At 40.8% G+C, this 21,081-nt stretch overlaps 2 protein-coding genes across 2 annotated transcripts; both read left to right on the plus strand.

Moving 5' to 3' along the window:
* The first annotated feature begins 2,057 nt into the window (after positions 1-2,057).
* gpatch1 (G patch domain containing 1) lies at positions 2,058-10,431 on the plus strand. Its single transcript, XM_030765668.1, has 20 exons — positions 2,058-2,133; positions 2,555-2,689; positions 2,777-2,862; positions 3,087-3,247; positions 3,496-3,604; positions 4,101-4,145; positions 4,301-4,540; positions 4,952-5,102; positions 5,312-5,391; positions 5,538-5,742; positions 6,065-6,421; positions 6,748-6,926; positions 7,375-7,502; positions 7,691-7,806; positions 8,144-8,334; positions 8,434-8,731; positions 9,007-9,117; positions 9,269-9,375; positions 9,515-9,681; positions 10,275-10,431. Exons 1-20 carry the CDS (start codon positions 2,064-2,066, stop codon positions 10,303-10,305), a joined length of 2,967 nt encoding a protein of 988 aa, XP_030621528.1. The 5' UTR covers positions 2,058-2,063; the 3' UTR covers positions 10,306-10,431.
* Positions 10,432-10,865: 434 nt separating this feature from the next.
* Positions 10,866-17,597, plus strand: LOC115830099 (WD repeat-containing protein 88-like). The gene is made up of 11 exons (XM_030794144.1): positions 10,866-10,970; positions 12,305-12,415; positions 12,560-12,648; positions 12,944-13,007; positions 13,647-13,785; positions 16,006-16,135; positions 16,311-16,495; positions 16,774-16,856; positions 16,941-17,009; positions 17,228-17,326; positions 17,478-17,597. Exons 1-11 carry the CDS (start codon positions 10,866-10,868, stop codon positions 17,595-17,597), a joined length of 1,194 nt encoding a protein of 397 aa, XP_030650004.1.
* Positions 17,598-21,081: the final 3,484 nt, after the last annotated feature.

Consider the following 21,081-nt stretch of genomic DNA (forward strand, 5'->3'; position numbering starts at 1 on the left):
GTAAAGATGGGTTTTGAACCGGAAAACCATGTGACTATGGTCATACGTGAGCTGGAATCCTCTACGTGTGGGAGTATTGATGAATATTTGACTCAGCCGGGTGTGTTTCATCATCACTGCCGAGCTCTACTCCGCTTTGAAGGGAAGCAGTGAAAGGCAGGTCCGCAAGGAAATTCTAATATTCATATCATGAGAACCGTCTGCCATCTAGTGACGAATTAAGAGTAAATCAGTTGCTCAGTGCAACGACGTCAAAAAGAATAAACTTAATCAATACATCGATAAAATATTTTTCTGTTTGCTGACTCTCTGATAGTGGTATTTTTATTTCTCTTTTCTCTGTCTTTCTTTTTTTTTTTTTTTTTACATTAATACTCCTTAATGAGGAGGATTTCACTTAAGATATTTTCTCAAACTTTTGAAGCCACAGAAATATATTATATATTGAAATGGACCACAAAATGCTTTATGACTATCTTGGTCTGTGTATCACTTAACGTGCCAAACTGTGAGCACGTGCCTACCCTTTTCAACTGGGGGGTAGACAGTCCTGCATGGGGGGTTGTTATATTTCTTGTGTGTGTGTGTGTTTGTGCGTGTGTGCGTGCGTGTGTGTGTGTGTGTGTGTGTGTGTGTGTGTGTGCCTGTGTGTCTGTGTGTGTGTTCACAAGTGCATGTGCGTCAGCATCTAATGTTGAAATATTCCCCAGATCTGGATTAATCTTACAAAGTTCATTTCACACCACTTCCAGAATTCCCTTAATGTTCTCGGCAGTATGCGTTTGGTTTTGAAATAGGTTGATTTGCTGCAGGGTCAGCCTCTGTACTGGTGTTCAGTTTACTCCCATGACAGTCATCAGCCTTACTGGCACACGCTGTGCAGCGTCCAGGGGCGGATTAGACAACTGAGGGTTCAAGCCTCCCTGGATTGCAGGCCGGTCATAGGAGGTCAAACATTGAAAGAAGCCAGGACTCCCCATTAGGAAAAAAAAAAAAAAAAAGTGAAAGAAAAAGTTTCTTTCATTCAGCTGAAAGGAAACCAGTTATGAATCAATTAATCAACTTTAGCTTTTTTTTTTTTTTTTTTTTTAACTTTCACCTCTTACGGTTTAATAAGCAGCCTCTTGCTCCAGAATACAAATATCAAGTAAAACCTGCACAAGATCTTGAAATCTATTCTTGATCCAAAGTCTCAGAACCAGTAGACCGCCAAACCAAACACTGAGCTAATGCCTCTTATAATGGTGCCAATCCAGTGCTGCACAATTACTCTCCCTCCATCGACTCCACTCACCAATGCTTAAAAATTAAAACCATTGTCTACAATATCTTGCATATCAAAGTATCTTGCAGGTGTTTTATATATACTGATCTGAGTGCCATCATTTGTTCCTCACCTATCTTTACTGTGTTTTTCATCAACTGAGAAAGTGACTACACAAAAGATAAATTGGCTATTTTTACTACATCACTGTGCCAGTGAGGATCAGTTGCGTTAATACAACACTCCAGAGAGTTCAGAAGAGAAGCCAATCTCTGTGGGAGGATTCACTCATGTCCTCCACTCAGAGAACTTGGAGACTCAAGTACACTTTCCTCTCTTTTGATCGCTTTCACAAAGCGAGCTGCTGCCAGTAGAAAAAAAAAACATCATGATCTCTGGTGTTTTTTTATGAGTCTGGAGAGGTATAAGATAACAAGGTCATGAAAAGAGATTCTACCCTAACAGATTATATGCCTGTCTCATCATTCAATACCTTCTCATTCTTTTCAAGAACACGATGTTCCTAGGGTATTTTTCTCCACCCACAAAGGACAAGACTGCACTTTTCAAACTCAAGGTGGAAAACGAATTTAAAAATTGACTGCATCTAATCACATAAGGCATAGAGGCTGGTGCTTGGTCGAGGAGGGTGGGGGGGTCGATTCGTGTATAGCATTTGAGCTTGTCACCAGGGTTGCTCTTTCTTGATGTTCATGTATCGGAGCACCTTTGGTTCGCGTAGGAAGAATTCACTCGCAGCACATATTGTGCCTTTTCGGCATCCGTTGTGCTTTTAAACATGGCGTCCGACGGAGAGAGTGATGAAGACTTCGTAACTTATGGAACTCCTTTAGAACCTCTCGAAGAAGGTAAATTTGAAAGCATAATAACAGATGACTGTTCACGTAACAACGTGTAAAATGATCTGATTCTTTCGGAGTTTACGCTTCAAATACCCAACGTACTGTATGCAGTAAACGCAGAGGGCCAACGTTCAGATAATGTGGCCATTTTGCACATGAAATATTGTTACTGTTACAGCGCTCTGACTTTATTTCCATCCAACCGTAGTTACCTGTGCTGCGTTCTTAAGTTGCCATGCTTTACAGTAAACTGCTCCATTTATGGTGGCAGAATCTTAAGGACGCAAAGATAGGTGTCTGTGACAAGCCAGTGACAAGTTCGGTGTTAAGTGGGCTTTCATTTGTTCTCTAAGATGGTTTCTGGCTCGTCAACAGTATGTCGTTTTATGTAGTTAATTTGTATGCGTACTTGTGATTTCCCTTAAAGACGAGCCCTTGAAGAAGCCAATCCCTGTTCAGGACCAGACTGTGAGAGATGAGAAGGGACGTTACAAGAGATTTCATGGAGCCTTCACTGGGGGCTTTTCAGCAGGGTATTTCAACACTGTGGGATCCAAAGAAGGTCAGTAACGTCCTTTCTAAACAGAAAATTTACCCTTGCATTTAGGCCCTGTTAAACTGCATGACTAACAAGCGCTCTTGGCTTTAGGCTGGACACCATCTTCATTCGTGTCATCGCGTCAGCAGAAAGCAGAGAGGCAAAATGCTCGACCTGAGGACTTTATGGATGAAGAGGTAGGGTAATGTTAAACATACGCAAGGTGTCCCAGATGCTAAAAGCAGGTTGGTATTTTTGCAACTCGTAGGCTTGTCAGTTAGACGACAGTCCTGCGGTGCTGTAAAATATTGGCAAAATCATGGTGAATATTCTTTGTTTTTGCATGATTAAATGCCAGCTCCTGTCTTATCTGTTTAGGAGGTTGTAATGATAACCCAGTGTTTGTTTAATGCCCTTCAAGGATTTGAGCGAACATGGGATTGCACCTCGAGAGATTATCACTACTGATGATTTTGCCTCAGGAAGAAAAGACCAAATCAAAGACAAAGCCAGGGCCATCACCTCTCTCACTGCCCCCATACCTGGAGACACACTCTTAGAGGACCTCATCGCCCCAGCAAAGTACTACTCACCTCAATGAAAAACTACAACTGCACGTCTCCAAAGAATGCTCATTTACAGTTACAACTTTCACACCATTTTATTTAATCTTTTCCATCAACTCGAAGTGATGTATAGCAATGTGTACATTTTGATAAAGCTGGAAGTTGATATATTATGTTTGGAATCCTGTAAGGCACATACAGGATGAAAGGATGTCCACATTGTGAAGTGAAGATTTGATTGGTTGTATCCTCCTCTGGTGGCAGGTCATCCATTGGTGTGGAGCTCTTGAGGAAAATGGGCTGGAAGGATGGACAGGGAATTGGTCCTAGAGTGAAGAGAAGACAACGCAAGCAAAAGACAGGTCTGTCATCAGTGTTTGAATTGAAATTCATCCAAACACTGAGGTTTTTGTCTTTTTTTTTTTCGAGTTGCAAACTTGTAATCCTGTTCAGTTCATGTCTCCTGAAATGTTTCACAGAGAGTGTGCAAACAGTACTTTAACCTACATTGTAAAATTCTCAAATGAGGACATTTAAATCAGTACTGATCTCTCTATGTGACATGGCCATTTGTTTTTCCATTTGTTGTTGAGTTTAGAATTCGGGTTAGAATTCAGTTTGTTTTTCTGTCCTTTTATTACATATTACTTCTTTTAAAACTATTAGAACATACAGCACCTTCACACAATTACAAAAGCATTTGTGTTTTCAGAAATACTATGAAATTGCTGTTTTAGACATGAATACATATTAGCACAGAACTTTCCTGAAATGTTTTGAAACACATAAGGACATTTTACCTCTAGTTTCAGCAGTTAACTAGACTTTAAAAAAAACAAATCTCTATTCCTACAGACCGTGGCATAAAGGTTTATGGCTGTGCGCTACCACCCAGTGGATCGGAGGAGTCTGAGGTATTTGACAACTTTTGTCAGTGTTTAGATATGGATAACACTAGCTTCAGCCCATTTATGCTCTCAGTTATGGGACATCATGCTACAGTGGTCCTCACAACTATAACGCAATCCGCTTATCAATAGTCTCAAAAACTTCCGTAATTCAACAGGAGGATGATGATGATGAATTTGCCCCAGAGAATGTGACCTTTGCACCAAAAGATGTGACCCCCATCGACTTCACGCCTAAAGATGACCTGCATGGACTGGGCTATCGGGGAATCAACCCTCACCAGGCCCTGATGGGCGGCTCAGGGGCCGGCCACATAAACCTCTTCACTCTGGAGTCTGACAGGATGAGCAACTTATTTGGAGACCAAAGGCATCAACGGCAGGGTGGGGTTTCGGGACAGGTTGGTCAAACTGCTTTCCTGTTTGATGTAGAACATTGTGTTTAGGTTATGCATCTGGCAAGTTAGTTGATTAAAATTATAAGAATTGTGGAGAAATCTACATTGCTGGAGTGTGTATTATTCTATTTTTCACGCAGTGTGCATGTTCTCTTTTCCACTTCTTTACATGTTTGAATATTCAGTACATGGTAAAAAAAAAAAATCATTTGATGTTTGTGTCTGTAGGTTTGTTTTGTTCATTGTTCCAAAGTGTTTTTAGAGAGTGTGTTCATTAGACACTCCTGTGCTCCCTACGAAGTGAGGGAATTAATGAATGGATACATGTTATTGTCCCACTGAGGGATGCGATACTCTCTAATCCAACTGAAAGGGTTCCTGAGCTATGTTGATGGTCTTGTTTTTGTCCCACAGGCTTTTGGTGTGGGTGCACTGGAGGAAGATGATGCTGACATCTATCACAGAGATGCCATGTCAAACTATGACACGGTCCTGGGTGGAGAAGAGCCAGGAGATGGCCTGTATGGCTGGACTGCCCCTCAGGAGTACCGCAAGAGGAAAAAAGGTGAGAATTATATATTATATTTACACTCATTTATAAAATTACACCACAGAGAGACTTCAGTTGCAACTCAGTAGTAAATGCAGCCTGACTGCTGTAGTACGTTGTAGTATTGCCAAACCAATTGGTTATTTTGCTTATAAATGTATTTGTAAATGAGAAGAGCAATTAATGAGTGTAATCCCTGTTTCTTTCTTCTTTTTTTTTTTAAGACTCAAAAAAGGATGCATCTTATTTGGGGAAAATTCTAGAAGGGTTTACCTTGGCTTCAAATCCAGCAGAAATTACAACAGTATGTGTCCTGAAGTTTTTCCGTCATCCACTGTTTGTCTCCTAAGTAGATGCAGAGCATTTGGTCTTGCATTTTGAATAAATTCTAAAAAAAAATTGTAAAAAGTTCCATCTTTCCTCAAATGTCTCCCACCCCCCTCACCGCAGGTCTTCCCTCCCCCTGTTCTTCCTCGTGACTATCGTCCCGTCCACCACTTTCGACCAGTGGTTGACCTGTCCACTGTGAGTCCTTTGGTAGCTCAAGCACTGCAGAATTCCAGAGGACACCTTTCCCAGCATGCTCAGCAGCAAGGGCGACACCAACTAGACTCGTCTCAGAGGAGGGAGCTTCTGGGAGAAACATCACTAGAAGGTACAGTGGTATAGTCAGCACAGCTGCCTGGTAGCGGGTGGTTGGACCAAGACTGTGCCATGCTTAACTGAACTTAATGTAGACAGCTCCTGTTCAAATTCATCTGCACAGCAATCCAGACTTACTAAGCGACAGCATACCTGACTGAGCTACTCGGTTGTGAGTTGGTTCGTCTTATTTTCTGAGGTGAATACAGATAAATTGGATGCATTTTGTGATGTTACTGGAACTAATGTGTAGTGTAGGGTTAGAATGGGTGGATTAGACATCAGACACAACGGCCTTGTGCTGATTCTTGTTTCTGTCTGTGTGTGCTGTGTAGGTCCCAGCTCTGTATTTGAGTTGCTCAGCAGTAAAGACAGGGAAAAACTGGCAGCCATCAGTAAGAAAGCAGAAGAGAAGAGCTCGACACCAGACATGTCATCAGAGGAGGGTCGTGCTGCTGTGGTGACCGCAGCCAAGGCCTCCGCCCTCCAGGCTTTGTCCAGCCGCTTCCAGAGCTCCAGCCCCCAGGCGCCGCATCAAGCCCAACCCCAGGCTGCAAACACCCAGCTGGCTCTCAACGCCTGGAGTGGCACCACTACAGATCCTAATAAAACTTTCAGGCCCTTTGAGAAAAACCCGCAAAAACAGGCTAGGTATGACCTGTACATCAGCAAGCTCAAACAGGGAGACAAAGGTATGATACAAAGCATATGGACATCTGCTAATGGGGGAGGGGGGGGGGGGGGTGTTGTTCGTCTGACTGCCTTTAGATTGCTTATTGGTATATTTATATCAGTAAGAAATAGTTATGCAATATTTAATACGTTTTGCATTTTAACGGTTATGTTTTGTGTTGTCCCTCCTTTGAGATTCCAAGCTCATTTTTGTCCAGGAAATGGAAATTGTTCAAGCATATGGTTTGCTTAACTGGGTTTTGAAATTTGTTCTCGAATTTATAGCACACAATCAAGTAACCTCTGTTTCTGTGTGCGTCATACGCGTCGTGTGTTTATGTTTTAGATGCACTGGAGCTAAGTCTGGACCCGACGATGACTGAGTGGGAACGCGGCCGGGAAAGAGACGAGTTTGTGCGCGCCGCTCTCCTCTACAAACCCAGCACATCGTTTCTGTCCAGCCGCTTCACACGCGCCAAACAAGAAGACGACACAGACGCTGTAGAGGTCACTCGAGACCAGGAGGTAAACCCTTCTGCCCATTAACTGGAAACCATTTCCTCATTAAGACCTCAGCAGTCAGTGCACAGTCTGTCACGCATTCACACACAACACTGTCTTTGACTGGTCTTATTCTGTTACCATCATCTAGAGAGTTTCACCGTTTACAGCTGTGCACAGTTCAGAATTTCTTCTCTTAGTAGAAGACCTGCTCATTTGGGTCATTCTTATATTTATCTCCATCACAGAAAAGTGGTATTAAATGGTTGTAATTCAGTTGAGCTAAAGTTATGATCAGTTTAACTGAAGACAATAAGCCAAGTCATCGGGCTTTGCATTATACAATTTTTTTTATTTGGCTATCTTTGGACCAAAACTGGTCATTAACTTTTAGTTGTCTCTATTATTCTGAGATCTCTATTATGGTTTTGAGTAAATAGTATTTAGTGTGTTCTGTGTTTTTGTGGCTCAGAATGATGTTGATGACAAGCAGGCCGCAGTGAAGATGAAGATGTTTGGAAAGCTGACCAGAGACACGTTTGAGTGGCACCCTGATAAACTGCTCTGTAAAAGGTTTAACGTCCCTGATCCGTACCCAGGGTAAGACATGCACAAACTCAACTGACATCTCCAAAAATGACCAAACTCAACACTTTTATAGTTTTTCATTACTGAATATCCTGTAACGGCATTCAGTAGTACTTTTCTAAACTGTCTTTACATGATGTTCCATACTCATGACGTCACTGCCGACTGACCTTTCCCGTTCATTGTTTTCTGTTCCGCAGTTCAGGGATAGTTGGAATGCCCAAAGTGAAGAGAGATAAATTCTCAGTGTTCAACTTTCTCACCATGACAGATGGCACTCCGATTTCCAAGGAGACGACTGCCGCTCCCAGTCAAAGTATGTGTCCGTCTCCACAGGATGAGAGATGCTCAAGCAGCGCCCTCTGACCTATCGTTCACTGACCTCTGCGTTTATTTTTCAGCCCTCCGTAAATGAGTTTGACCGTTTAATGTCATGCGTATAAACGGAAATATTTTTGCCACTAATTTGCCTGTTTTTGTTTTGTATAAAGTCATTTCAGTGAGTCTGTGAAGAATTACGGCCGATTCTTGTGGAAAAGAAATTTAAAAGCTCTATAAACTAGTTTAAAAGAAATAAGCCACCAAAAGTTTTTCATGAGGACCCAAAACAGAGAGTTCACTGATTTATGTTTCTTTTCCCTCCGTCTCACCAGCCACACCAAAGCCAGCAGATTCCAATAAAAAGTCCAGATGGGACATGCCTGGCAGGACCACCGAGGCTAAAGATCCACTCAGTGAGTTCCTCACTGTGGCCCGAAAAGAAGCATCTGCCTCACTGCAGGATCAGCCTGTTTCAGCGGCAAAAACCGAGAACACAAACACTACCGCTGAGGTACTACTCTATGTCTGAGTTGCCAATGTTTTTTTGCCATGCACATTATAAATGAGATGAAGATTCCCAAAGATCAAGGCCTGTAGCACAAACTGACAAGTTGTCTTCTAGCCAACACAGGAACCTGAGAAGGAGCAGAAGAATGAAGACAACGAAGCTGAAGAAGAGGAAAGCAGACCTCCGATGGATTTATTCAAGGCCATATTCGCCAGCTCGTCAGACGAGAAGTCTTCCTCTTCTGAGGATGACAGCGAGGAAGAGGACGAGCCAGGCCCAGACCCAGAGCAAGGAGTTCCTCAGGGTCAGTGGGGGTCTCAGACTAAAGAGCCAATAAATATCAGCACTAAGCCCTTGGACCCGCCCCTCCCAGCTCTGACCACACCCACTCAGCTCTCTGGAAACACAACAGGTAATTCTTTCACATGCCACAGCCACGTGCTGAGGGCTTTGGTTTATCGCCTGGACTATAGTCATTAAGGGGAAAACTTCAGAAGTATTCTGGAGGAAGTTACTAATACACTTATTACCAAGTCTAGGAATATATTTTAAGAACATTAAAATAATTGCCCTCTCCTTCATTTTTGTCTCTGAGAGAAAAGAGGAAAAATTCTCCAGTGTTTCATTTATTCACAAACCTGTTAACCCATTGTTTTAACTGGATTTAATGTGCTTCCTCCTGTTCAGAAAAGACGCACATCTCAGAGCAGAGTGGATCAAATGCTGAAATGGCTGTGACAGCTGAAGATCCGCAAGCTGAGGAGTTTGGACCCAGACTACCTCCTCCTCCTTTACCCAGTAACCTCCATTTGTTCTTACTTCAGTTGTTGAGTTTTCTATTAATACAAAATGTATTAACAAGTCGTTTTAAGAAAAGTGTTTAAACTTAAAGTCATTCTCTCTCTCTCTCTCTCTCTCTCTCTCTCCTGCGCCTTGTTTTCCTGATAAGGTCAAACACTATCCTTGTTTACACCATCAGCAGAGGAAAAACACAAGAAGAAGAGCAAAGAGAAGCACAAAGCCAAGAAAGAACACAAGCACAAGAAAGACAAAAAGGTAAGACAGAGACGGGGGGGGGCTGCCCTGACAACTTTTACTTATCAGTCGAAATATTTTTGTTTGCCTTTCGTATGCCTCTCTCTGTCCCGTTCTACTCAATTTTTGTTTGAATTTTCTGCCGCTTCGCATTTGTCAGCATAAGAAGAAACATCGAAAACACAAACACAAAGGAAAGCAAAAGAAGAAAAAGAGAGAGGAAGAGCGGCAGGAGGAAGAGTCAGGTAGCAGCTCTGACGACAGTGACGATGACAGCAGTGACGTGGCGGAGTCAGGAACGGTCTCAACAGAAGAGCTGCTCAAAAGGTCAGAAGGTCATTCTACATGACTGCTCTTTCAACTTCACCAGTGAATGGCTACTGTCTGTTGAGCTTACAGATCTCTTGATCAAGCTATTTTCTTAGGCAAGTGAGTTGCAGGCTCTGAGTCCTTCCACCAATGTAATTGCAACTCGTGGAAAGAAGTGCTCTTTTTTTGGCAGCCAGCGCTACTTTACAAACCAAGGCTGTTCATCTTGCTGTCTGGTTATATTACAGTCGATTATAATCCATTCCAGTTATATCACAATCTATCATAATCACATTGATATTTACCGTATTAATAGCCAGACCATAATATTAAATTACCCTTGCTTATTCTAGCATAATCAATTTAGATCTCCCAATGAGAAATAATTTATGACTTTTTTAGAAGAGCTTTGTGACTGTATGGAAGCTTTGGACAACCAGTAAAAGCACAACAAAAAATGGGATTGTTAGATGATCCTCCTTCTGTTCATGTAGTTGCTCATGTCTCATAATTTACATCCATTTCTCTCTCTCTCTCTCTCTCTCTCTGTCTCTCTCTCACTCTCTTGCTTGCTTGCTCTCGTACTCTCTCATGCTCTCTCTGTTTAACAGGTTAAAAAGTCTTCGTGGGAAGCAGTTGTAATGATGTCTTGGGAGAATCTGTGATTGTGCCCTCTGTGAGGACATTCAAGGCATACAGTAGCCCTCCTTAAGGGAGAAATCAGTGGCATAGCCCAAAATAAATGAATAGAGTTAATGAGAATTACAGACACTGATTTTTATCCCATTTATTTGCATTTTTCATTCCTTATGTTCTCTGTTCACTAATAAAATGTTTCTGTTTGAAGCAATTTGATTCGGGTCATTTTCCTTTTTGTATAAGATCATAACTATACCATTGAAGGGGATCAGTACAGATCCAAATAGTAAAGAAGCTCGTCTGTGGTTAGCGAATCAATCGTCAGTGAAATTAGGATCACAGTTTGCATGTGTACCAGTCTCACTTATTCCGAAAATTTTGCCGGTATTCTGAATCAGCACCGATAAACCTCAGCAGTTCCACAGACTGTCATGTTTGTGGTGGGCAAGCTGCTCGTTGCTATGGAAACGAGGGCTGTTGTGCCACAAGTTTGTAGAAGCTGTTATACTCTGTCACAAACTGAAAGGAAACGGAATTTAAAGTAACTACATAGCTCCCTGAGAATGGATTTATCCCGAGAAAATATTGATCCTTTGGCGTTGGACGATGACAAAGAAATCGAGACCGTCCAGACGGCTTCAGTGTGGGAACATGAGGCACTCTCTCAGGTACGCCCAGGTGTGGGGTGGATAAGGATCCTTCTGAAAAGACAACTTTAACTGTTCTGTAGGCCCACAAGACACATTTGCATTTCTATAGGTGTTAATGAGTTATATGTTATGCATGATTGCAGTATTAAGATTTAACATCTGAAACTGAGTCCCATACAAGACATCCGATAAGAGCGGGTGCGACGGGACAGCTAAGTACATATCACGTTCATACGGGCGAACTGTCCTGATCGGAGAGAGAGATGTAACCCCTCCATTATAGTTGTTTAGTCTGTGTTTCAGTTTAGTTCGCGAAGCGCGCAAACTACAAGAGAGTCAAAACGCACCCTGGCTTGTCTCATCACATGTATTTACACCAAATTTAATGGGATTTACTGATGAGACAGAAACATACGTGATGGGGGTATTGAGTAAGCTGAAAAGAGGTGCACCCAGGAACAGCTTTTCAACTGCGTTATGTTAGCAGCTGTATACAGTAAACAGGCAGGTTGCTACAATTACGGGTGGCATGACAAACACAGACAAGTAACAAAAACTCATCTTGTCCCAGTGAATGGATGATTATTTAACAAAACCCTTTAGTATTGTTGCTACGCAGTAAGTACTCTTTCGAGTTCTAGAACAATTAGTGAAGTATTCTTACAATAAAATGTAAATATCTACAATGGCCCTTCAGTGAGACATGAATGACGACGAATGTTTTTCAGAAATGTCTGCGAAATGAGGAAATCGCAGTTCCGAAATGTCTTGCCACTCACTGTTTGTTCAACTCATAGAACGTTAGAATTGTTCCCCTCATCATCAGGGGGGCACTTTTGTATGTGTGTTTTCCCCACAGTCCAAAATTTACATCACCTCAGAAACATCCAGGAGAAAACATTAGCAAGTTTAGCCTTGTTTACTTGTGTAACCCACCTAAACAAGCCATTGCAATCACTGCTCTGCTCAAATATAGAGTCTTTTTCTCAGTTATTAATTATAACCAGTCAGGCTTTCTCAGCTTCCGCCTTACAGAGTATATAAAGCGATGTTATCAGTTCAGTTCGCTCAAAACTGAAAACGCCAGCTTTCAATTGACTATGTCCTTCAATAACGCAAATATTTTATTCTTTCTGGCCACCTCTCATACCTTTTCAGCGATTTGGTGAAAGCTATAAGTCAGTAAGTTTTATGTGTAAGACTGCAGTGTCTAATGAGGTCCAAATCGAATATGTGTTAAACTGGCCGATGTATACAATATAACACAGCAAGATAATAGTTTTGCCAGTGCTTCAGCTATGATGCAAAAATGTATAGCAAGTCATTGAATTACAATGATAATTCTTTTACAGATTCCTATAAAGGTGTTAAGAGGACACACTGATGTTGTCAGCAGCTGTCACTTCTGTTACGGCGATACAAGAATCCTCACAAGCTCCCATGACAAGACAGTGATATTCTGGGTACAAAGATTAAATTGTTAGACTGGGTGATTTGGCACAGATGCCCTAACATTTCTATTACATTAATTCAGTAAAATGTAGTCTGTACACCGTCAAATTCTGAAATTTTAGACACTTTGCTTCTCTGTCTTTGTCTGTCTGAAGGATGCAGAAAAGGGGGCCCAGGTTCAGCTATTTGAGGGCGGACACAAATCAGCCATTACAGGATGCTCTTTCATTCCTGAGAAGAACAGGTGCTGTTGGATTAGATGTCTTTAGAAGGAGATACGGTCTTTGCTGTCTGTGTACATCCTTGAGTTACCCTGTCAAATGCCTCATGTCTCACATACCTCAATCAATTTTCAGTACCTTTGTCAAGGCACTAAATGTGTCTCTGCATGCACAGATGAAAAGATCACTGGTATGAGGCATTTAGATCCAACAGCAAGACTGTAATATTGAGACATTGAAACATTCCCCTCAGCCAAAGACAATCAGCATTTTAAGAGAGATGTTAAATGTTTCTCCTGGTTTTGCGATTTCTTTTAGAGTCATTACCGCATCTTGGGACAAGACCTTGAATGCCTGGGACGTTGAGACTGGAAAAATACTAGTAGGTTGGGAAAATTCTCTTTCACTGCATCACTTTTAGTTTTGAGTGTGTGATGATATCCTGGCCTCTGGAGAAATTACTGAAACAGCAAGGCCATGAATGACTTGAAGTGGGATGGGGGCATATTATTCATTAGGTTAGTAATGCGCTGAAACACTGGTTGATTTAATTCTAACATATCAATCATTTTTGATATTTGTGCCAAGGTGCATTATTTACGTGGTTCAGATTCCTCAAGCATCATCAAGATGCAGTTTACCATTACTATGTTCTTTTTCAACAGCAGCTGTGTATGCAAAAGTTACTGGGATTTGAATGCGCTACAGATATTGTCTTTTTGTGCTCTTAGAGCTCACAGTTAAAATGACTACCAACAACTATTTCCTGTAAAGGCTGATCATTATGGTGATACAAATATTGAGACATTAGAGTGGCTTAACCTGAACCTCTTTGCGCTTTTTGTTCAACTTTCCACTTCTGCCGGATTCAAGACGGATGCCTTTCTCTAAAAGATTTTTTAAAATTAGCATCTTTCCACTATTCTATAAATCCAAATTTATATGTACTACCAAGTCCCTCTTCTCAATAACAGTGACCCAGCCTTTGTAAATGATCCCATGTACATGTGTTTGTTAACAGTGGACATCTGCTCTGGGTGGTCTCCTCACCTCTTGCAGTGTCTCGGCAGATGGGAAATTTGTGGCGTCATCCTCAGATTCAGAGAATGCTCTGTACGTCAGCTGTGCTGACACAGGAGAGAGACTGTTCTACATGAAAGGTAGAGTGTTTGAAATGTTTACTTAGTTTTAGTGAGCAGTTGCTATTATTTACCATATTATAGTATGTGACTAATTGTGTGAGTTGCTATAGATTACACCACAGCTTTGTTAAATGCTTATTTTTCATTTGTCACTTTGGGTTCCAAGGTTGCTGATTATCTCTCTATGAATGCACAGCAAATATTATCAGAGGTTGTAACCTCCCTTGCATCATTGTAGATACAGAGAATTAGAATTGGAGTTTATAGTTGTCAAGTTCATTTTGTGACATCAGAAGTACAAGTGTTTGGCATGCGTGTCCTCCCTTCTCCATGAATTTCTCAAAAAGGAAAAACAGTATTTTTCCCTAGATATTGCACTGCAGAATACGGAGAACAACTGTTAAGTTAACTCCATTGTTAGTTTTCCTATTCTACTAACATTCTGTCAACACAATTCATTTTCAGCATTCTGCTAAAAATGAGGGAAAACATAACCGATGCCCAAAACAACAACTTTAAAATTAAACTGTCGTATTATTTTCTCACATGACAGCTCTGAAAAATAAGCTAGCCTGAGTAGCTTACTGTACACATATTTAAATTTGCCAACAAAATTCCAACAAAATCCATCCAAATCCAACAATCTCTAGTCTATCAGTTATGAGCCCTGTATCTTCCTCAAAACTCAGGCTTCCTGCCAGAGGTCTGGGAGTGTTTGAGGGTGTGATGAAGTATCTTTGCAGGTCCGAGGATTACGTTCCTTTTGGACTAAGATTGTTGTTGTCATTCCTGGAATTTGTTGGAGCCATTATTCACAACTCCGGGAGTTCCTATCACCAGTAGGGTTACCTTGGATTTCACCCTCTGCATTATCTCTAGTTCCTCCCTCAATCCCTGCTATTTCTCCAGCTTCCTGTATTCCTTCTTTTTGTTGTTATCATCACTTGGGATTGCCAAATCTATCATCACTGCTATTTTCTGCTCCGTATCTATTATCACCGTGCCTGGTTGGTTATCCATTACTTGTTTATCTGTCCGGATCTGGACATCCCGCAGGACCTTAGCCCTGTCGTTTCCCACCAGCCTCTGCTATGCCTCCCATTTGGTTCCGGGGGAGTGTTCAAATCACATTCTTTGCAGATGTTCCAGTATACAATCCCTGCCGCCTAGTTGCGCCTCTCACCTCATGCTGTTCTTGCCTGCATCTTGCAGCCTGGTGCTGGGCGCTGGATTGTCTCAAATGTTGCTGTCTTTCTAATTTCCGCCTCATGGCTGTGATGGAGGATCCCCAGGTATTTGCCCAGATAGCTGTCTTGTATGTCTGTTCCCTCTCCCCTGATCATTTTCCCTCTTTTTACTGGCTTTTGACCCCGTATCTCTAATCTGAAAAACACCCCAATGTCCTTGCTCTAGATTCTGGTTAGGTGGACCGCTGAGTCAGTGTCTCTTTCAGTCTTGCTGTCATTGTACCAAAGGTGGCTGATGATAGCTCCTCTCTTGAACCAGTGTCTGTAGCCACTCTAAGTGATGATCTGTCCAAGGAGGATTCAGGCCTATGCGGACCGTCTGCATCTCCTTTGGTATATACCACACTTGATGGCCACCTGGGTAACTGTCTTTGAGCTGACTTTGAGTGTCCTCCATAGGTCCATTGAGTTCTTGTTGAAGGTCCTTAGTGTCTTATCGTCCTTGTATAGTGCTGGGCATTCAAGCATCCATTTGGTTGGCTCTTTTTACCTTATGTTCTTTCAGTACTATTCAGTTACATCTCTCAGCGGGTCTACGGTTGGTGTCCTATTGCACTGCAAGTGAGGGCATACTATGGACAGTTCTTTAGAGAAGAGGGCATGTATGATTTTGGCCTCTGTTTCTTGCCTGTGTCTCTGCAGTCTGGCTGTCAGTGCTGTTAACCTTTGTTTAGCAAACTCCAGGGCCTCAGTTATATTTATGCATGTATGTATATGTATGTATGTATGTATGTATGTATGTATGTATGTATGTATGCAGAAAGAAGAAGGAGTCAAGAACGCAGAGCCAAGGAGCTTATGTTAATAACAGGGTTATCACCAAATTTCATATAATTACAACTCGAATACATTCAGATCATGCTGTCATAGTTAACTTCAAAGCTTAATGTTTATTATACCAGTTATATACAGAATATGATCAGGGTTTTGTAACTAGCTAGTTAAAACCTATGCCTTTTGTGTTTCCATTTACGTGTGTTTTTCGTATCAGATCATCACAAATCCACAGTGACCAGTTGCCGTTTCGACCCTCAGAGTGAGCATGTAGCCAGTGTGTCTGCTGACAAGACCATTAAACTGTGGGACCTCTGCTCTCACAGAACTACGCTTACAATCAACAGGTCTGTGTGTGTTTGTGTGTGTGTGTGTGTGTGTGTGTGTACAGGTTTATTGATAAATTCGGGTCAGAATAATTTGAACTAAAAATATCACTCTCAGTTTCCTGTCTGCACACAAGTATAATTCTGCTCCTAAAATAACTTTAGTTTAAATGGTACTTTGTTGATTACTTTGTAGCACCCACACAAATGTCATCTCCAACTGCTGCTTCACCAGCAATGGTCGGCACATATGCACGGCATCTTGGGATAGAACTCTCCAGCTGTGGGACATTAAGGAAGGGAGACTTTGCTTGCGCGTTGGAATGGAGATCAGCAAAGGCCACACTGGCAGTGTCAGTTCCTGTGCATTCTCAAACGATGGTAAGACCATGTTAAATAAGGTGATTTTTTTTGGGGAGAAATGCTAATTATGTTTTGGAGATATGACCATAATCACTGTAGTGAATCACAGGCTTTCAAACAGAGCACACAAATACTGTAAATAAATTGACAGCGCTAACATTCTGTTAGCACAGGCTTTCCAAAAAATCAAGACTGCATTACATGGTAGCTTTTTTTTTGTAAGGTAAAAGAAACATAACAATCAGTCCTTTGTGCTTTTCTAGTTTTCCTTATAGCAGTGTACTCCTTTGTTTTAGACTCTTTTCTTGTATCCGGGGCTTATGACAAGACCGTAGCCGTGTGGGACATGAAAAGCCAATGCAGAACTTTGGTCCTTAAGGTAAAAATCTCTCGAGTATATTCGCAAATATTTATAGGTTCATGAAAGTCGTGTGTCCTCTTCTCTCATATGTTCCAATCTCAGGGACATCTGGACTGGGTAACAGATGTGGATGTGAGTGCTGACAAGAACTGGGTAGCCTCATCTTCAAAGGTATATTGTACTTTTGCAATATCTGAGCACATAGCAAGACCGTCAAAATGTGCACCATCAATCAGGTCCAGAGCTGTGTAACATGAGTTCTCACTGCTTATATTCTTATCGACACCAGATCCAGTTTGATGTTGTGTTTTGTGAACACAATCAGTTGAAGAGTAGGCATGATTAGTTAAACTTTCCTTTTCTATTTGCATCAATCGAAACCGTTTCAGGATTCAACAGTTCGACTGTGGAACGTAGAAAATTCAGAGCAGATTCCTGCAGTGATTGAGACCAGAAGGGCACAAAGAATGGGGTTTCAAATCCTCAAGGTACAGTTTGTGACACTTCTGAAAAATGCAAAAAATACGAAAAAAAAAAACTATATTAAAAGACCATCTTACAACCAAACAGTAAGCTTGAATAATAAATATTTATATAGTTGAGTAATGATGTAATATTTAAGAATATTTTCACTTTCAGTGTGAGGAATGTGGAAAGCCTTTCTCCATATCCCGGACGGATGACTCAGACATAATAAAATGTGTATTTTGCCGACTGAAAGCACCTAACAGATCCTTGCCAGCACCTCCGTGTCTTTAAGGCAGATTGCCAAAAGTGACAGGCAAGTTATCGTATTTGAATTTATGTTAGTATGTGTAGTAACTGATGACCAAAACTTCTTAGATGGTATACACAATGCAACTCAATAATTGCAGCAATAAAGCTATTATCTCTGGAATAACAAACAAAAGGAAACAAAATCTGCAATTCATCTCACCACAGCTAGAGGGAACCACCTCTCTACCCACCACAGGTGAAGACAGTGGCCACTCAACCTGCTACCACTAACAGCAGCAGCCAGTGGAGCCACTATGGCTAATGAAGGTTATCATGGCTAAGCCTCTGAAAGTGGATGCTATTAACAATACTGGAAGCACTTAAATTGGAGGTATTGAAAGAAGTGAGTATTTTCTATCTTGTTTAGAATTGTTGAATGGAGGAATGATGGTCTTGGTCTTTTCCATAGCTGCTTTTCCAGACCGAAAACTCCTTGGTCTCCAGATGAACTTTCTACTTGACAACCCATATACAAATGTTGTAAAACATCTTAATTCGTGAGCTGTGGTATTTGCTTCTGAAGCCATCTCCATTCCAGCTGGATTTACCAAGAATCTGCTGCTGCAACAATATTCATTAGAAAAACGCACACACCATCAAAAAAATTTTGAATCTCTGTCAAAAGCTTTAAGATGTTGACATCTTGTGGCAAAATAGTGTAACTGCCATTTTCTTTTTAACTGCACGAGAAATATACGTTTCATTCGTAATAATTCCATTCAAAGAAATGTAGTGTGTCATTATTTTATCACAGAGGTACTGATTTAGGCCATACCTTTTCATATTGAAATGTTTTAGTGTATATTAGGAAAATCAAAAGGAACTTTAAATGTCTTTTGCAGGTTATAACTAACAGGCCAACTTTTTTTCTAAGTACAGTTTGCTTGTCCTGTACCAGAAACCTCTTTTTTTTTTTTTTTTTTTTTTTACATAAAATGCTACATATGCATCTCTGTGGGAAATGAGGTTTTGTTGTCAAGGCTTTGTGATAAAGATGTGAGTGTGATCAATGTTACAAAATTAAAAGTAGAGTTTACTCATCTCAGCTCTTTCTTCACATCTTTGTTCTGCTGCTACACTGACCATTTTTAAATTATGGTTAAGTTTTGCTTTCTCCATCATCATTAAGTAAACTAAAAGAGACTAAAATAGACTGTCATCATACCAAAGGCCATCTTCATTAAAGTAAAGAAAAGAAACCTCAGAGGCACAAAAAACCCCATCTAAACTGCTGAATGTGGCGGTCTGATATGACAACTTTTGTCCAGTGGAGTCACGCAGAGACAGAGACACCATTTCTAACCATGTAGCTCAAACAATCTATTCTGACAGGTTCATATTTAAGATGACTAACTAAATGCTTTAGTTTCATAATTAAATCCAGAACTGCATCTGGATCTATGGATCTGTGGATTCTGTATCTGTCTATACAAAAGCACTTTCTCATAGGCCATAAATTCTCTGGCAGCAAGTGGCAGACCCAGTGGCAGCCAAAAGCTGCCACTCACCTCCTGAGAGCCATTATTCATGAGGAGGGAGCCATCACTCCGCCAAGGAAGGCTGAAGGAAGGTAGCTGCCACTGGACCCACCGTGATGAGAAGGAGCTGCCAGTCCCCCTTCCATGTCTGACAGTAGTTGCCATTTGATCTGAAAGGCAACAGGCAGGTGCCACTCACCCAGCCACATATATCAAAGGATGTCATGTGACCTCTCATCACTATCGAAGGCTGTTTAGAGACTGTTCATCGAATCAACAGGGTGGGCAGGTCACTATGTAAATATGGCATTTTTGTTTACACACGATCTATATTTGAAGATTATATTTGACGGAGAAAATGTACTATATTAACTTATAATAACTTCTTTTTTGGGGGAACAAATAGGACTAAACAAAATATCATAATTGCCATAATGTGGCGTTATGCGCATGGAACTGGAAAACTGTGAAATTAAACATTGACCACTAGGGACCCTTAATATGTATTCATTTGACTTTAGTTTTGTAAGTTGGCAACTGCAGTGCTATTCTGTTTCTAATTGTGAAGTAGCATTTTATAGACTTTGACAATACAGAGGGACTTGTTGACTTGCTACACAGTACTCTGTGATCTATCAATACAGGTGTAATAATTCTATTAGCATATTATACAGATAGTGATCTGATCATTTGATCACAATCAACAGGGTGGCTGCATTACTGTAAATGTGGTATTTTGTGATAAAAAAATTTCATGCATAAATGTATATTTATGAATTTATTTCATACTTAACTCGAAAAAGAACAATTGGACTTATCAGTCATGTAATTATAGTAATGTGACCTTACGCTCATGGAATTGTTGGTGAGAAAATCCAACATTCTTGAAACTCTGAGAAATCAGACCTCAGCCTCTAGGGAACTGTCTCCTGTTAAATTAATGGTTATTCCATGGAAATGTGTATGCTACGCCAACGCTAAGACTTCTGTCCAATGCTTGTTAGACATAAGAACAGGAACATAAACAAGAGAGAGACATACCATCAGTTTGCAATGAAAATGGCTTGGGTCAGAATTCGATCCTTTGAACTTGGTGTAGTTGGGCCTCAAATTTTGCAGCTGATATTAGAGCAGTGATAACTTCAAAAGTTCTTGAATCAAAGTCAATTTTTATGTCAAATACTTCTGTCGGGCATTTAGGTCTTTGTATTGTCATGCATGTAATTACGCTTAAGTTATTTCTTTCCCTGTAGACTTACAAATGATTGCTACTGTGGAGATTTCAATCTCTACAGTGTTCACGTGCACCCGCTGTGTCTATATAAGAGAAGCAGTTAATTTTTAACATGCAGAAATGCAAAAAGGAATGATTCTAAAATAAACTGCAGTCACAATCCATTTCTTTTCTTTCTCCCATCTCTGAAAGGTCCCTCCAAGAATAGGTTATGAATTTTGGATGTTGCTCGGCTACAAAACCAACAGTTCTTTGTATTTTGCTGTTTATTTATTTATTTATTTATTGGCATACACAAGTCTCTGAAAGAAATAATAAGCTGTTCTGTGTTGTTTTTTTCTCTACCATTATGTAAACTCCACAATCATCTCTACATTGCTTAAAGCAAATGGAACAAACCCAGAGTGAGGCATGTGTGTGGAAACACAGCTTGAAGAGCCTGGCAGAGTGACACACAGTCATTGGTCATTACGGCCCCTTATCTTTGCTGCCAAAAAAGAATCCTCCTGAGGACACGAAACTCAGCTCTTTGATCTTTTATACTTTTGCAACGTTACGGAATCATCTGTATTAAAAAAAAAAAAAAAAATAGAAAAGTTTTGAAGGATCAATACTAGAACCAGGCAGGGCTACAGGGATCCAGGCAGGAAAGCTGGAATTAGCTTGTATCAGCCAAATTTCACATGAGGTTGGGGTCTTGAGGATCGGGTTCCCATTATACCAGAAATAATATCAATGTCATTGGATAAATGAA

This window comes from Chanos chanos, chromosome 2 (assembly GCF_902362185.1).
Source record: "Chanos chanos chromosome 2, fChaCha1.1, whole genome shotgun sequence".
In the NCBI taxonomy this organism is placed as follows: domain Eukaryota; kingdom Metazoa; phylum Chordata; class Actinopteri; order Gonorynchiformes; family Chanidae; genus Chanos; species Chanos chanos.

Bases quoted from the DNA above. Each gene is read 5' to 3' on its own strand.
- gpatch1 (XM_030765668.1), top strand. From the start codon at position 2,064: ATGGCGTCCGACGGAGAGAGTGATGAAGACTTCGTAACTTATGGAACT. The intron at 5,103-5,311 runs GTGAGAATTATA...TTTTTTTTTAAG, and splicing joins GTACCGCAAGAGGAAAAAAG to ACTCAAAAAAGGATGCATCT. The intron at 9,682-10,274 runs GTCAGAAGGTCA...TCTGTTTAACAG, and splicing joins ACAGAAGAGCTGCTCAAAAG to GTTAAAAAGTCTTCGTGGGA.
- LOC115830099 (XM_030794144.1), top strand. From the start codon at position 10,866: ATGGATTTATCCCGAGAAAATATTGATCCTTTGGCGTTGGACGATGAC. The intron at 16,496-16,773 runs GTAAGACCATGT...CCTTTGTTTTAG, and splicing joins CTGTGCATTCTCAAACGATG to ACTCTTTTCTTGTATCCGGG. The intron at 17,010-17,227 runs GTATATTGTACT...AAACCGTTTCAG, and splicing joins GGGTAGCCTCATCTTCAAAG to GATTCAACAGTTCGACTGTG.